This window comes from Haplochromis burtoni, unplaced genomic scaffold, assembly GCF_018398535.1.
Source record: "Haplochromis burtoni strain Fernald_Lab_line unplaced genomic scaffold, NCSU_Asbu1 Contig_157, whole genome shotgun sequence".
NCBI lineage: Eukaryota > Metazoa > Chordata > Actinopteri > Cichliformes > Cichlidae > Haplochromis > Haplochromis burtoni.
The window spans coordinates 586,584-604,285 of NW_024582518.1; the positions used below are offsets into that span (position 1 = coordinate 586,584).

The window sequence follows — 17,702 nt, forward strand, 5'->3', positions numbered from 1 at the left end:
ATATTTATATATTTATATATACACACACACGTACGTGTGTGTGTGTGTGTGTGTGTGCATAATTCTATATTCATGTAGATGTCTGCAGGCAAAAGTTTGTATATAAATATTTAAAATTAGCATATAAGTAAATCAACATAATTTACATTGTGTACTAGTGTATATAAAGGTATATATGTATATAAGTAGTTATAGAAAGTAAATGTTCACTGAATATTCAGAAAAAACCCCATATAAAATATTTACGTAAATGCTTATTTGTTTATCTGTTTAATATACAGTTCATTAATCGTTGTTTTTATGTCACATATATAAGAATTTTGTTTTTAAATCATAATAGACATGAAGAAAATTTGTATATTCATGACAAAAAGAGATGTCTGCATGCAAATGTATATATATAAAAATTGTAAATGCTTTATATTGTAAACATTTAGTAAATAAATAAATCGTGATTTTTTATATAGTTATAAATGAACATGAAACTACATGTTTATACAGCACATGTTTATACATATAGTATAATGTATAATGTAGTATAATGCCGTGTAAAATGTTATGATATTTCAATATAGTGAAAATGTTCTGCTGCACAGTTTTACATTAAAATTGAAAAAAGTAAAAACAAATATCTGTGATAATTGTAGCAAATATGAAATCCCTCTGTAATGTTAAACATGATAAGAATTACAAAACTTTATTTTTGGACTTTCTACAAACATTCACAAAAACACTGTTACCTGAGGAGTGCGGGCGGTGGGGCAGGTAGGCAGTGGGGTAAGGCGTGTGTCTCCCAGGGTATCCATGGTGTTTATAACCATGGTGATGATGTGATGTCAGCGGGAGGCTGCTGCCATAAGGAAAAGCACCTCCTCCTCCAGCTGAGCACAGCGACCAACCTTACACACCAAAGCACACGCAAATATTTGTTTACCTAAAATGTATCGATAGTTTGTTTTTTTGTGTCAAGAATAGCAAGAAATATATACGTACACAAAAATAAAAGCACAAGAAAAGTAAATGCTCAGAAAAACTGTTTATAAAAAAGGAATAAAATATGCTGTCAAAATCAAACACTTTCATAGATTCATAAATTTCATACCATGGAAATAAGATTTTAAATTTTTCCCACAAAATCTGATTTTTATTTTAATCTTCAAATTAAATTTCAAAAAGCATAAAAGTCCAATGTTTTTATTTCGATATAAACTATGAAAAAATGTAATTGTCTCTTTCATGAGGCTATATAAAGCTGTGAACTCACAGGACTGAATCCCAACACGGCCCTCTGATGGCTCAGGCAAACTCCGCCCACCTGGGATCCTGAGGAGGATAAATCAAACACAGCCATCAAGACAATGTGAGTTTGTGTGTCTGTGTTCAGATGTGTGTGTGGTTTATATTGTATAGAGTCTCTCACTTGACACCCTCTCTCCAAATGAGTGAGACGGTGGAGTTCATAATGACTCTCTAATCGCCTGCTAACGCTAACTTCCTCTGTTATCCTGGTGAGAAATGCTAAGCGTTAAGTGTAAAGTGTCAGCAGTCATTGCAGGCACATGGCTGTGGTGTAAAATATCTCTGGATGGGACAGAAATCTGACTCATCCACAACTGCACACTCATTATATATGACATACTAGATCTCACAGCTATTGCATATAATCACGAGTTGATTTTAGAACATCATTTGTTTATGTGGAGATTTTGCAGTGATGTTTGGGTCCCCTGATCACAGTTTTCTATCTCAGTGAGTAAAATATAAGCTTAAAGTGAAGTATGTCTTTATCTCCACCTTTTACTTATTCAAAATAACAAAAAATGAAAAGAACTGTCTAAAGATTTATCATGATGTTTAGTTTGGGAGCTGAGAGCCTGACCTCTTGAAGTCAACCACTTTGGATACTGAGGTGTGTTTATCACCACTCCAAAGTCAGCTGAACCACCCTGAAGCTCTTCGGTAGTCAAATGCCCTTTTAGTCTTGCTAACAATCCTTCCATCAGTTCTCCCCCAACCTTTTCTTGGTACTGAAAACTAAAAGGCACAGAACATTTGAGATGGTGCATTACCTCTCTTGTCATAAATAATACCTACATTTTATTTTCTATGCAGATGATATCCAACTTTATTTATCTATGGTGCCGAAATTATTAGTTAAACTAGAGCCACGACTTAAGGACATAAAGGCCTGGATAACCTTTAAATGCACCCCAAACTGAGGTTGATGCACCTGGGCCTAAAAACGTTATGGAGTCTAACCAGAAACTATACCATATACTTTACATATGTCTCAGAGCTATGCTGAAAGCTAGTTGACTTTGCAGAGGTGAGAGCACATTTTTGTTCTCTTTTAAAGACCACCCTGCACCACCAACCAAATAAACAGGTGCCCTGCTGGTCCAATCCAGTTTTAACTCCCTGCTAGTGAAGAGAAAACCCGACCATGATGGATGAGCTATAGTTGGATCTATTTTTAATGTTATCTGTAGTGCAGTGAAAGTCTTCTGCCGTGTGTTACCAGCATGCAGGAACTTTGATCAAACAGAGCTGTTCTACTTCTGTAGAAGTTATCTGCTGCTTTTAACGTGAAAATTGCCGTACAAATAACTCTTGCTTTCTTCATGATAATTACTTTAAATGCTCTGAAAACCTAATATGAGAAACAGGACATTTTTAACCCTTGTGCAATCCAGCTATCTTTGCAACTAAAAAGCAAAATTACAGTGAAGTCATCATAGTCATCCGTTGTTTCTAACTCAATCTGAAAAAAAAAATCTGGTTGGCAGAAGCGTAATATTTCAAAGATTTTGTGTAGAAATGCACAAAACATTTAGATTACTGAAATATCTAAACACTGTCATAATGAGATACCTAATTATTGAATATATACCAGCAAAAGGGCTAATAAATCAAAGCCCATTGTGTTAAAAATGTTCATATTTCACAGCTTTCCATTCTCCGTGGCACATTAATGTGGAAAATCCTGTAAAAATCTATGAAAAGTTTTGGAGGCTAGATTTATGTTTTTATAATTTAAAGTATCACAAAAGAACATAGAAATACACTATATGGCTACTGGGTCTCTTAAAGGGTACATCCAGTTTAAAAGTCAGATTAAAGTGTTTGGATGCTGTTGTTGTGTTGCTGTGCAGTGTTACCTCTCTTTGGCATCCAGAAAGGCTTTAGCGAACGGGTTGTATTTGATCTTTAGGGCTGTGATCTGCACAGAAAAACACAGAAACATCCACATCCTGTTACGTTATTTTACACTCAAGAAGAACAGAGCACCTCAGCTGTGAAATGTTAAATGACTTTTATGCATAACAGTCCATTTATTCGACAGAGGCTTCATCTTTCATTGATCTGTTCATCTGCAAGTAATTTCTCAATCAGGCTTCTAGATGAATATCCATTTTCACGTCCACTTATTGTATTATTTCACAGTTCTGTTTAATAAATTCTTCCTCTGTTTTGATTTGAATAATTAGTGTGTGTTCCCAATCTGTTTTTATTAACTGTGATCTCAATAAAATGAGAGAATAGATTATTAATAACCTGAACGTGACCAACTAAGTAAGGGTTTGCTGTTGTAACATTAAAAATGGAATATATTATACCCTTAAAAACTGATTCATCTCATTAAATTAAACAGATTCAGCTGGTAAAAAAAACTCTGAGCTTTACCTTTTTTTTAAACTAAATCAGACGTCTGAGCTTTACCTTTATAAAAAATTTCATACATTTGTATTCAAATGTTTTTTTCCGATTAAAAGATGTTGTGTTGTGTTTCTAATTCCGAGTCTGTGTCCCACAAATCCATATTTATTAAAAAGGTAATTGAAAAAAGAAACACTGTCCAATATTTCATGACACTTAATCAGCATTAAATCTGGTTAATTGGAATATTTGAGCAATTTTAGCTTGCTGGTGTTAGCTTTAACTTTGATATATCAAAATCAGCTTCAATTTTTCAAGAATTAGAACAAGTATAGCTGTGAAACTAGTTCTAGTTCACACCCAAACACCAAATGATATTGAAAATAGAACATCTTTTGTACCTCTTCATTCTGGTAGGCAGTGACGGCGATGAACTGCGTTTCTTTGAAGGAAACGTTAGAAACCAGTCGATGGCGAGAGCCAACACACACAATGTGGAGCTGAGGTTCATACTTATGGAGCGAATTCAACATAATCTGGGAAAATGAAGACAATTATTTCTACATTTTCACATTCATTTATAATTATTTAGACCAAGATTATTGTACATTTTTTCTGCACCTAAATGCTTTTATCTAAAAGTATTTGGCCCCCTTGAACTTTTCCACATTTTGTCATATTACAGCCACAAACATGAATCAATTTTATTGGAATTCCACGTGACAGACCAACACAATACAATTACTGAAAAGTGGGGTGTGCGTAATTATTCAGCCCCCTGAGTCAATACTTTGTAGAACCACCTTTTGCTGCAGTTACAGCTGCCAGTCTTTTAGGGTATGTCTCTACCAGCGTTGCACATCTACAGACTGAAATCTTTGCCCATTCTTCTTTGGGACAGCTCCAGCTCAGTCAGATTAGATGGACAGCGTTTGTGAACAGCAGTTTTCAGATCTTGCCACAGATTCTAGATTGGATTTAGACACCAGACAGGTCAGGGATAAAGTTATTGAGAAATTTAAAGCAGGCTGAGGCTACAAAAAGATTTCCCAATCCTTGAACATCCCACGGAGCACTGTTCAAGCGATCATTCAGAAATGGAAGGAGTATGGCACAACTGTAAACCTACCAAGACAAGGCCGTCCACCTAAACTCACAGGCCGAACAAGAACAGCACTGATCAGAAATGCAGCCAAGAGGCCCATGGTGACTCTGGACGAGCCGCAGAGATCTACAGCTCAGGTGGGGAATCTGTCCATAGGACAACTATTAGTCGTGCACTGCACAAAGTTGCCTTTATGGAAGAGCGGCAAGAAGAAAGTCATTGTTAACAGAAAACCATAAGAAGTCCCGTTTGCAGTTTGCCACAAGCCATGTGGGGGACACAGCAAACATGTGGAAGAAGCTGCTCTGGTCAGATGAGACCAAAATGGAACTTTTTGGCTAAAATGCAAAACGCTATGTGTGGCGGAAAACTAACACTCTGAACACACCATCCCCACTGTCAAATATGGTGGTGGCAGCATCATGCTCTGGGGGTGCTTCTCTTCAGCAGGGACAGGGAAGCTGGTCACAGTTGATGGGAAGATGGATGGAGCCAAATACAGGGCAATCTTGGAAGAAAAACTCTTGGAGTCTGCAGAAGACTTGAGACTGGGGCGGAGGTTCACCTTCCAGCAGGACAACGACCCTAAGCATAAAAAGATCTGAAAACTGCTGTTCACAAACGCTGTCCATCTAATCTGACTGAGCTGGAGCTGTCCCAAAGAAGAATGGGCAAAGATTTCAGTCTGTAGATGTGCAAAGCTGGTAGAGACAAACCCTAAAAGACTGGCAGCTGTAATTGCAGCAAAAGGTGGTTCTACAAAGTATTGACTCAGGGGGCTGAATAATTACGCACACCCCACTTTGCAGTTATTTATTGTATTGATTTTCGTTCCACTTCTCACGTGTACACCACTTTGTGTTGGTCTTTCACGTGGAATTCCAATAAAATTGATTCATGTTTGTGGCTGTAATGTGACAAAATGTGGGAAAGTTCAAGGGGGCCGAATACTTTTGCAAACCACTGTATATATATACATACTGGTACTGGAATTTCAAGTGTCCCTTTAATTCTTTTAAGCTGTATATTCATTTTTCCATCTTTACCCATTTACACACATCTAAACATTTTTATATGTCTTTCTCAATTTGTACCTGTTCGTATCTCTCTATATCTAGTTGTAATTGTCTGAAGCTACCTCTATCTGCTACTATCTATCCACCTTTTTAGAGGTTTTCAGTCATCTATAATATTTTTATATGCTTTCGCCCAATTATCTATATTCATTAACACCAGTTTGTACTCATCTATAATGTTTCCATTTCAATTCAATTCAATTCAATTCTGTTTATATAGCGCCAAATCACAACAGCAGTCGCCTCAAGGCGCTTTATATTGTACAGTAGATCGTACAATAATAGATGATCGTACAATAATAGATCCCCCGTCATCTATAATGTTTCCATTACCTGCTTGTGTCCATGTATATTATTGCCCATTCATAAATGTAACCATCTATATCTGGTTGTAACTGCCTACCTCATTCTATCCATACTTCAACATTTCCTATCTGACCTGTTTAGTTCATTTCAGTACTTTTTTACTGAAGTCCATTCTCTCTGAAGAGATCACAAGCCTCACGGTAAAAACTCGGCTCTAAAAGTTTGAAAAAGTCCAAACAGCTCTGTACTTTTGAATCAATTAACAGAAAACAAAGGTAAGTGTAGTTTTGTCAGTCAGTCAGTTTGTCAGTTTGTCTGACTGCAGGAGAGTTTATGGAGTGGAGCCATCTTTGTCTTTTGGCCAAAACACTCTTTTATCCATCTGTCTTTTCTATCTCGTCCATCTCCCCATCAACCCCCCCCAAACCCCCCTCCCCTCGCTAATGAGGCCCAATTAACCAATCCGAGTTCTCCGGGCGGACACACAAAAACAAACTGTTTTCTATTCAGATTGAGAGGCTGGCTTCAGATCTGACCCCGGCGCTGTGTGTGTGCTGGCAGTGCCCACATTAGCTGGAGTGTGTGTGGGCTCTTTTTGAATATAGTTTACCTCTCTCTCCCTCGTCCATCTGAAGCATGATGGGTAAATTAATTTCCCAGTAAAAAACATAATTACCATAATGTACAAATAAGCTGAGCAATTATTTCATTATGGCCGAGCTCTCTGTTCCAACTCTGCATTACTGCCCGGTGTGTGCGTGTCATGTTTGGACAGGGATAATGGGGTAAATATAAACAACATTATTGCCAATTTTGTAGTGCTGTGCACGTGTGTTTGTGTTTGTGTGTGCGTGCGTGCGCATGGAGGCCTCTAAGAGTGCTGAACAGCTCTCGACAGGAAGTGCATTAAACTGCTGCTGGCCAATTAAGAGCTGTTTATCCCGTTCCCGTGGTTACGAGGGGGCGAGCAGGTGAAGTGAGCGGAGAGAGGGACTGAAGTGGCTAATTAGAGGCGGTAGTCTCTCGCCCACTTCAATACAATACAGAGGGAGGGAGAGAGAGAGAGGGAAAGAGACGGAGACTCTTGACATGAACAGCAGGATAATGGACTCAAGAAGAAGAAGAAGACGGAGATGCAGAAGAAATACAGGAAAAAGTGTGGTAAAAGTGAAAGAGAGGGAAAGGGAGAAGAAAGAGAAGAATGAATAGTAGAAAATTACGAGAACAAAAAAGAAAGATTGAAAAAAGAAAACACTAGATTAAAGAGAGGAATAAAGTACTGAAGAAAAAAGGAACTACAAACAAAACAAAGGAAGCAAAAATCAGCAGAACAGAAACAAAAAAGAGAACAAAGGAGAGAAAGAAAACGAATACGAAATCACAGGAAAGAAAAAAAACAACAATTAAATAAAAACTGAAAATCTCAAAAATATATGAACAGACTGGATAAAAATCAAAGTATGAATGACTGCAGAAAGAACAAGTAAACACACAAAGAAATCAATGAATGAAGACATGCAGATTTTCAGGCTCTGTTCCACCCACCTGTCCTCCTCCGTTCACCTTGTTGGTGAGTTTGACCTTGTTGAAGGACACGGCCGCTTTCATCCAGTGAGCGCCGAAGTTTGGCGAGTCAGGGTGGATGTAGATGCCACCGTGGCCCCGGCCTTCGCTGCGGCTTTCCGCCCGGCCGGCCGCCACCCACTCCCCGTTTACAAACTTCCAGCGGCAGCTGTCAGCCGGGACGAAGTCCAGCAGGAAGGAGTACATGGAGCTGGGGTCCAGGCCAGAGACGCTCACTTTCAGCACTGGAAACATGCGACTGAAGAGAGACACACAGCTTGATTAAAGGGGAAAGTTTATGTTCACTCACAGAACCCAAAATAATAACAGAATTATGGGGCCAATACCAATTTTAATGCATTTTTCTTACATTATATTATAAGTTTATACATAGATTACACACATTGCCTATACATATGAATGTATCTCTATGAAAGTTTTCTTGAAGTTGAAGTTACTGTAACATACATTGCTGAACATTTAATCAACAAATTAGTCAGCAGCTTATTATAAAGATATGTTTTGACTTTGCTCACCACCTGCTCAGCTGTGGGAGCTGTTCTGCTATTATGTGATTGCAAATCTGAATTTACAGTTTCAGTTTCATTCTTTGGTTCAGTTTTTTTTAAGTATAACCAACTATAATGATAAAGTTATTTATGTCAACCTGAAGATTGTCCGACCTTTTTTCTCTTTTAGCTCCATTTTTGGTCACCACCGGCACCTCAGATAAATATCCAGGTTTTAAGCTGCCAAAGGATCCACAGCATTTTGTTTTGCTTTATGTTTTGGACTTTAGATGAAATTAAATATATACACAATATAACGTTTCATATAATGAATACATTTACAAACAAATACAAAATTATTGCAACTATTAAACTACATACAGATCAAACTCAAATATTGGGAATTTGTGGATCTGTTAAAAACATTCCAGAAGCCAACAGTAAATTTGAATAGTTCTATAAAACGTCTGTGATAATTTATCACAGTCACACATTTAGTTAACAGATTAATTTTTAAACTGACAGAATTTTCAGCTGCACTGATACACAGATAGTTGTTCCTTGTAGTTTCTCAGGAGTGAGGACTTTCTTGAGCTTTTCTAGGAAAATAGTTCAGCTTTGAGAGTTGGTCAAAGAAAACATGTAAGAGCCAATTTTCAGAAATTTCTGTCAAATTAGAGATAATGATTTATATATAACACAAATAATTGTTGGATGGAGTTTTAAAAGTAAACAGAATCCAAAAAAGTCTGGTACTGCAATTTTTTGACAATTGTGCCAAACAGCTGAAGGCTGTATAAAGGCATTTTAACAATACCAGATTTTAAGGGCTTTAGAGAAAATGTCTATAATTTTCAGACTAGTTTTTCTCCAAAGAGCCTCCTGACACTACGATTCCACCCCCATTTTATTCTCTGAATATACCTTATTCTTTATTTTTCATTCTGACTGGTTGACAGCGGTACAGCCAACAAATGCATTTCTTCGATAACCATCAATAACAACTGATGACTGATTAGAAAAATCCTTACCAGAGCTAAAATTTGTTACAGGCAGCATAAACTATGACAGATTATGATAACCAACCATCTCTGCATGTGAATATAAATTTATCACCATATGTTAAAAATACCAAAGTTTCCATCCTTCTAAAGCTGCTTTCAGACAAACAGTCGGCTCTCCAGCAGTAACAGCAGTTGAAGTGGCGTCCTGCAGGTGTAAATGGAGTGTTTGCCCACCGCAGGGCGCGACTGGTCAACACGCCTCGGCTTGGCACAAAAAAAACACAAAATGAAACACACAGAGGCGATGATAACAGCTGCTATCGAGACTAATGAATAACCCCGGTTAACAGCAGCACTGATCGGGAGTCAGCTTAAAACAGGGACACTCTGTGTTAATGTTTCTCCATCTCTGTGGTCATTTTTGCAAAAATATTCAGAAATCAAGTATCTTCTAAAACGAGCCATTATTTGTAGAAAAATGGGTAAGATTATGTTTTTAGCATCACAACAAAATAACAAATCTCTGCCAAACAAAGTACAAGTTGCCACATCTGCTCAGAAGAACCACCAACAAAACTCAATTTAGAAAAAACAACAACATAATTTTTCAAATATTTTCTTCTTCAAGCTTGTTTCTCTCATGAAGCCTGAATTATATATTCATGCTCAGAAAGAATATGGTGTATCTTAATGCCACTGAATTGAACATAATGATCTTTTAATGTCTGATTTTTCTGTTTCTAAACTGGCTGACTAGGAACAAAAGTTGATTAACTCTCACATAAAATGTTAGCATGCTACTGTATCATTCATTGACTGCTGATGCCAATGAAGTCATTAACTTATTATCGCAAAGTCACAAGTTGAAGCACTAGAAAGTCCTCCTAATGTTACCTTCACAGGGAGTAACAGAAATGCCAAGCTAAAACTGCCCGAGTAAACTTAGCAGCATTATATGGATCATAGCTATTTATAGGGCCGGTTGTATCTGAAAGGCTCAGTTTTTTATTTTTATTTTCACACTGACTAGTTGAAAGTTGCAAAGAACTGTATCTGTGTTTGCTAAATTACATTTTTCATTTGCAGACTTTCCTGACAAGAAAAATCAATTCTGTCAGTTTAGGAAAAGACTGAAAATTGCCTTTTTATGATTTTCTAACATGTTCGTTACTGAATACTGACGGTAAAGACAAAAGTTACCTGATATAATGATCTGTTTCCTGTTGGCTGTCAATCTGATGGCTGTTGACAATGTACTTTCAGAAAAGTACTTTACTGATATTACGTTTAACACATTCTATATCTAGAATGTATTAAAGACCATAAGTACTGTCCTTATTACCTCTATAACTTCAGAAGAAACTTCTCACAACTCCTAAATTATATCTGGACACTCTCAAAGCTATTTATCACTTCTAAATGAGCCAAACTCTTCTGATTTTCTTCCGAAAAGTCTTACAACACAATTAGAAAACGTTACTAATTGCATCCATAACTTCTCCAGGAGATCCTCAGAATCAACAAGGACTACAAATATCAGATGCCAGTCTCCCTAATAGCCTCCAGAGCTTCTTGTAGGCTTCTGAAACATCCAAAAGTATTTGTGGAATACTTTTTGGAGTAACTTATTGATTTTTTTTTTTGTGGAAATCTCTTCAATACCTTCAAAATCTAAAGAATCTCCCCCAAAGATCTAAAAAAAAAAATCTCCTGAACTAACTCAAAAACGTCTTTGAGACCTCTACAATCTCAACAATGGCTATCCAAACCTCCTCTTGTGAACACCTCTAAAACCCAAAACAAAGAGACACCCAGTGTCTCAGCTGGCTAATTATGAAGGCTTTGTTTAGGAGAAAACATGTTAACGTGTTTTTTCTATCAATGTAGAAAAGTGGGTGAGGTGGCTGCAGCTCAGGAGGAAATGTAGGTCATCTACTAACTGAAAGATTGGTGGTTTGATCCCTGCCTGCTCCAGTCTACATGCCAAAGTATCCTTGGAGGAGATACTGCACCCCAAGTTGCTCTTTGATGCAACTATCAGTGTCTGAATGTTACAGAGAAAACGCTTAATCGTAGAAAATGTGCTTTCATGAATTAGTCAGTATAAATGAGATGTTCTATAAAGCACTTAGAGCTGTAAGGTGCTGCAGAAGAATCAATTTATTTACCATTTACCCAAACGCCCTTGAGATTCACATGTTGATCAGCAGTAAGACTCAAAAAAGTAAACATTACTTAACGCGAAGTCTCTAATTGAAATGCATCCTGAGAATCTCTAATTCAGGTGTTTATATCCAGATATTTTTGTTTATTTAAGAAACGTCATTTATATTGTAATTTGTTCACCTTTTCTTTCAATTTTCTAAAGTATTCTGAAGCTGTAAATAAACTTTTGTTTCCACTACCAGGTGCTTCCTGAATAACTAACAGTTGCATTGAAGGAGTGAAGTTTGTTCATGGAAGTTTGTTAATTTGTAGCAACAATCTGAGAGCAGTTACCGTCCATTCTTGGTGACGATCATCTCGTTAGTGATGTGCTGGAATTTCCTCCACAGCTCGGCATCCTCTAACGTCACCCTCAGTTCCCGCTCTGTTGGGTCGCCCTTCTCCCGGCCGGCCTGCAGCTCGCTCTCCACGGCGCTCAGCAGCCGCGACATGCAGCGTTCAGCCGAACCGGGACTGCACATCGACCCACCAGCACCAGTGGCACTCTGATCTACAGATGACACTGAACCAGACCCTCCATCTTCCTGTAACCCCTCCACCTTCATCTGCAAACCCGAACAAAGACAGATTCAATCGTGATGAGTTTTACAGTTTTTATAACATTAATTTCACTTGAGTAAAGATGTTTGGATTATTTTTTAGTCTTTAGAAACTTGACAATGCAATCTGATCCACCTGAATATTTTTATTTTACTAATTTAGTCCACTAAGTGTAAATTTTACCACAAAGTATGATTCTTGTCTCAATAGACTGAAGAACACAGCAGTACTTCAAATAATGGGTAAAAAAAACACAGGCTGTATTTCTTCATATCGTCTCTTAGAGTCTGTTTTGTTGACCGCACTGAATCTCAAACATGGTATAAATTATGTTTTATTTGATATAATCATAGATCAGGTTTCACTGAATGTTGAAGACCTCACACATTCTTGATGAGTTTCTCAATTTTTAAAAGACCTTTTGACATTTCAAACTACATCCTAAATACAATTGATCATTGAAAATGATCAGGACCAAATCATATAACCATGGTTTTATATAATTTCTTAATAACACCTCTTTAAATTACACCAGCCCTCTAACGATCAGATTACACTTCACTGCTGCATTTAACAGGTGATTAGTAAATCCCACTGAAAACAAAATTTTCAGTCCAGTCCACTTTGAATTCATGCTACAGGTTTCCGTTTTTTTCTAAGCCACATAATCAGTTTAACTGAATGAAAAAAAAACATGAGCTGACGTTATTGTCATTGTTGTAGTTAGCTGGAGGACGGTGTCAGCTACCCGATAAACCCATATTGTTCCTGAAAATTTCTGCATTTGAAAATAATAGGCTGAATGCAGGTGGGGAATTTCTGGACCAAAGAAACGCAAAAAATAAGCTCGTTTTAGGAAGCAGTTTATCTGTTGTTTATTTTTGAAGCTTTTAAACAATCAACATTGTTTGATATGAAAGGAGCAAATGAAATGTGCTATAATCTGATGTTTGATTGTTCAGTTTAAAGGAATCTGAATGAAATAAAAGGTTTATTTATTTTTCCAAGTTGCTCTTGAATAGAAACCTTCTTTAACTGCATCATTTAATTTACAGTGGGTTCACAGACTGAAAGTGACACAAAGGGGTCAACAAAATTGTAAAGTCTTTTACTTTGTCAGTCAGAAGCATCTGCACACCCGACACCATTTGTCTTTCAATGAGACTCTTACTTGGCTTCTAGTATGGACCTGGAAGGAAACGATGCCTGAAACAAGAATGAAAATGAAGGATAAAAACTTAAAACACATACCTTTAAACACCATCAGTAGATCGATTTATTGTATTGTCATGTCCATTTATGCACAGTTATCACATGCAAATTGGGCAAACTGAACTAATGTTTTCTTTTTTAGGGTTATGGATTTGTTTGCCTCAAATTGCTACATAGTTCACAGCATAGCAGTGTATTTAGTGCATAACATGTCATCTGTACACTTTGGGCTGATGGCTTGAATGAACTCTGTTTCAAAAACAGGACGTTTGATCAAAATTTTACCAACAACAAAACCCAAGATTGTGAATAAGAAGGTAAAATTGGCTGTAAGAAAATGTTAGATATTTGGATACGAAACTTTGAAAACCTACCAGAAAGAATTTACTCTGCAAACAATTAAAATATAGATTATTAGCGTGCAGAGTCTACCAAAAATCACCTCTGAGATCTGTGGATTTCAGCTGGTTTCTTTTCTTTTTTTATTCAAAAGCTTCCTTTTCTAGCTTTTCTTTGTCCTCTCAGACAGCAGACCCTCCAGCAGAGAAAACACACACAGGATAAAAGTGGGGATAATAAGCAGAAGTTAACAGACATTTAATGGAGTATAATTTTTCTGTTAGTTTATTTTCTGTCTGTTAACACTGCTGCTGTTGTTAGTAACCACTTTAACCACAGGACCTTTTAAACCCCACTGAGGGTGATTTAATACCTGCCTCATGATCAGAAATAGGAAAAAAAAAAATCAATATTGTCATAATTTCCCAGTTTTAGTTAATAATAATAATTAGAAAATTGACCAAATTAACCTAAGATTTGTTTGAAAATGTTTGGGGGGGAAAAAGACTTTCCTATTTGTGTCAGTTTACACCAGGACAAAGAAACATCCAGGACCTTTTCAAACACTCTGTGGTCTGATTTCAGGTTTTTAAGACATGAAATCCCCCGTTTATTCTTTAGCTCTCTTTTAAAAAATGCATTATTGTTATTAGATTAATAATATTAATATTTTTTTGGCTCATTTAAATGCACGTTTAATAGAAATTACAACCCAAACATTTTAAGAAAATTATTTTACATAGGTGCAATTACTGAATTTGACAGAAAACATATATACATCTCTTCACATTCACATTTTCACTTATGGTAAAAATTTCTATGTGATACACAATCACGTCAAAGAATTTGTATGATTTATTTAAAGATTTGAATGTTTTAAAGGTTTGAATGTTTTAATATTAAAAATAATTTCAAGAAACAAAATTCCAACAGCTTCAGACTATTTATCTCCAGTGAGTAAAAAATATAATCCAGTGTAAAGCGGACTTTTTTAATGATACACACATCCCTGTATTTAAATTTGATGAAAAAACTCCTAAAAATATTTTTTTTTATTACTGAAAGGAAGTATTCAGTCTACTTCATATATTAAATGTATATGTAAATCATTATGTAATATTCAGATAATGAATTTTTAATTCTTGGTGATTTCAAAGTAAACACTGTTAACAAAAAAGGGTAAAAACAGATGACAAATACATTTAAAATCCTAAAATAAAAAGCACATGAATGACAGCTGACACAGTTTACTGCCCATGTGCAAAAACACACAAAAAGTAAAAACTTACTTTTTGTTTAATACATTTTAATTCCATCAGTTGCAGATTTATCCAGAAATTCCTTGAAATTCCTGGAACAAAAATCTTGGAATTGTCTAACAACATTTCTACGTGAGCTTAACTATAATGGACATCTCTGTAGGTCAATAATAGGTGAAACTACAGGTGCATAAAAAGCTGCATATAAACTTACCTGTGACACCGGGCACCGAGCCGAACAGTTGAATTTATCCTAACGAGATGTTTCCGATGAACAGGGAGACGAAAGGATGGAGGTTTGACTGTGATGTGAAGCCGCTCAGCATCTGACTGAACATCACAGTCAATCAGAGGGCTTCAGTCTGACTACACCTCGCTCTGCATCTCTCTCTCTCTCCCCGTCACACACTCACACACGCTCTCCGTCTCTTTTCCTTTCAAACACACGGACGATTTACCTCACTCGGCCACTCACACTTAATCCACAGAGTGTTTAACTGTCCTTTGAATTATAAAAACTGCTTTCAGTAAAAGTGAGGAACAGGGAGTGTTAAAAAATAGCAAACATAAAAGGGACGAGCACAATGACGAATCTAAAAATGAGCACAAATCTTTAATCTAATCTGCAAACTAATGCAGGAACAGGTGGATGTAAAATGGCAACCAACCTCCATGTTACGATTTTTATAAACACCTAGAAGTGGATGAGAAAGAGCAGAAAACAACAGCAAAGCAGAAGAAAGTGAATAAAGTTGAAACACCGGCCTTGTAGTTTGTTGAAGCTGTGAGAGCAGCACCTTTATTTAGAGCAACTTTAGAGCAGATTTGAAGTTTGAGGAGAACAAATCAAGCGCGAGTAAATTAAATGGTTGCCCCTCTCTCAGCCTGGTTCCTGTAGAGGTCTCTTCCTTTTATAAGGGAGTTCTGCCTTCCCACCATCACCAAGTACGGACCATATAGGAATGTTTGGCTGTTTGGGTTTTCAACGGTCTAAAGTTCAGCCTTGTCTTATTTACAGTGTTAATAAAAGTTACTGTTGGCTGGTTGCCCCACGGGCTCACCACAGCAGGCATATGCATGTTTTTTTTCATACATCTCCATTTAAGGCCTCAGTCAGAGACCAGTGGCTGACCCCCTTGTAACCACCATTCCCCAGTTAAACATGCATATTCCCTGACTGGTTAGTGAGTGGTTGCTGGAGGTTGAAACAGTTTGCATGGATGATGTCGATTTATCTGCAAACACCAGCCGACTACTAGCTGTGCGGTAAGAAAACATAAAAAAAAAAGTGTGACAAACTGAAAATGGAGACTGTTTATCTTCAACGCTGTGTCTTACTGCTGACAAGCAACACAATTCAAAACAGGCAACTTTTATATTGACAGGCAAACTTGCTGTTTTTGATCTATGGCTCTGTGGTTCGTTAGTGTTTGCAGACAAATTGGCATCTTCCACGGGGAACTGTGGCAAACTGTGACCAAAGCAATCACAAGGTCTGTGCTGCAACACCATACATGTTTTCTGCAACCATTTTCACTTAACGACAGCCAAAAACCACTTTCTCGTCGATCAGAGTATACACCGTACACATAGTTACCAGGCAATCACCTTCCAATCTATAGGCCTTTGTGTCTAGGCCTTGACTGATTTCTTTGCACATTTACGGAAAACAGAAATCTCTCACTCACAAAAATATTCAGACTAAAACATGTAGCTACTTACTTATCTAGAAGCTGTCTGAAGTCCATTCATGAACCTTGCAAACAGATCGCTCTTTATGAAAATGATGTCTCTGCATGTCCAGAACGTGAGCTCTGATACTGGAAGCTCTGGTTTCTGTTTGGAGTTGGAGTTCTATTAACAAGTCACATTTTATTCTGCTTATGTAGAAAGCAAAAGTTTCTACTGGCTTGATTTCATTTACATACATTCATTAACAATGGATGTTGAATAGAAAGCAAGGACTCCGATAGCTGCTAGCTAAACCACCCGTGGTTTGTATTCACCTGTGGCTTCTACAGGAGAATACAGCTGATGGGCTCCTAGATTGGTGAAACTTTGGTTTGATACTTGGTTAGTTGATGATCTTGATAATCTAGTATTAGCATGGCTGCTCCAGTCTAGTAGCCAAAGTATCCTGTGGCATGAATGCTCCTGATGTGTTCATTGGACTGTTATTGTTAGATAGAACATAGTTGAGACATATGGTAAAGTGCTTGTGTTAATTGGACAATGTGAGGTTGTTAAAGGCACTTTTTGCTCAGGTAGATACAAGAACTAGTCCACTTACGATGCAGTAACAACTTTGAGGTGAGCACAGTGCCAACTGGCATGAACAACACTGCTGAATAACTTATGAGGGCTGGTACTTTTATCACAGGATTAATTGAAAAATGCTGGTAGTACAGCAGCTACTCCTTTGTGTTGAAAGAAGCCATTTGAGAAGCACGTTAACTTTATTTATTCATCATGAAATGCACAGAAAAGGGGGTTGGAATATTCTCTGAACGTGGCATCAGCCGTCCATTTAATCAACCAATTAATCACCTAAAACGAAACAGGCGTCACTGGACCAATCGCCTCCCTGGCGCACGTTTAAATGTCATATGACAGTGTTGAAGAAAAACACCAGAAGCTGTTGAGAGCAGCATGTAATGGAGAATAGGTCAGATCCAAGTGGGGAACATCTGGAAAGACATCCGATATCTGGACAGTGCATGGAGCCTTAAAAAGGGAGTGTGTGCGTGTTTTAATCAGCAGGCAGTGACGGGTGGAGATTACAGGCTTTAGAGACTTAACTGGCATAAAACAGGGAGGCAGGTAAGGAGAGAACGCACACGCACGCACACGCGCAAGTTCAGGAAGGGAAGTTTTTGTGTTGAGCTCAATGATATTCACGAAAGCAG

General features: G+C 37.3%; 1 protein-coding gene across 2 annotated transcripts in view; it reads right to left on the reverse strand.

The window, feature by feature from the left end:
- The window catches only part of tbx19 (T-box transcription factor 19), a 19,466-nt gene extending 1,865 nt beyond the window's left edge, over positions 1–17,601 (reverse strand). Inside the window, exons 1-8 of one of the 2 annotated variants that reach the window (XM_014336939.2) lie at positions 15,011–17,601; positions 13,099–13,192; positions 11,720–11,991; positions 7,690–7,966; positions 4,059–4,193; positions 3,159–3,220; positions 1,265–1,323; positions 741–899 (exon numbers count right to left, since the gene is read on the reverse strand). In XM_014336939.2, the coding sequence (XP_014192425.1) occupies positions 741–899; positions 1,265–1,323; positions 3,159–3,220; positions 4,059–4,193; positions 7,690–7,966; positions 11,720–11,991; positions 13,099–13,134 (1,000 nt within the window). In that variant the 5' untranslated portion in view covers positions 13,135–13,192; positions 15,011–17,601. The remainder of the gene's footprint in view (positions 1–740; positions 900–1,264; positions 1,324–3,158; positions 3,221–4,058; positions 4,194–7,689; positions 7,967–11,719; positions 11,992–13,098; positions 13,193–15,010) is intronic. The other variant, XM_005932736.3, reaches the window with a different exon arrangement.
- Between the last annotated feature and the right edge of the window lie 101 nt (positions 17,602–17,702).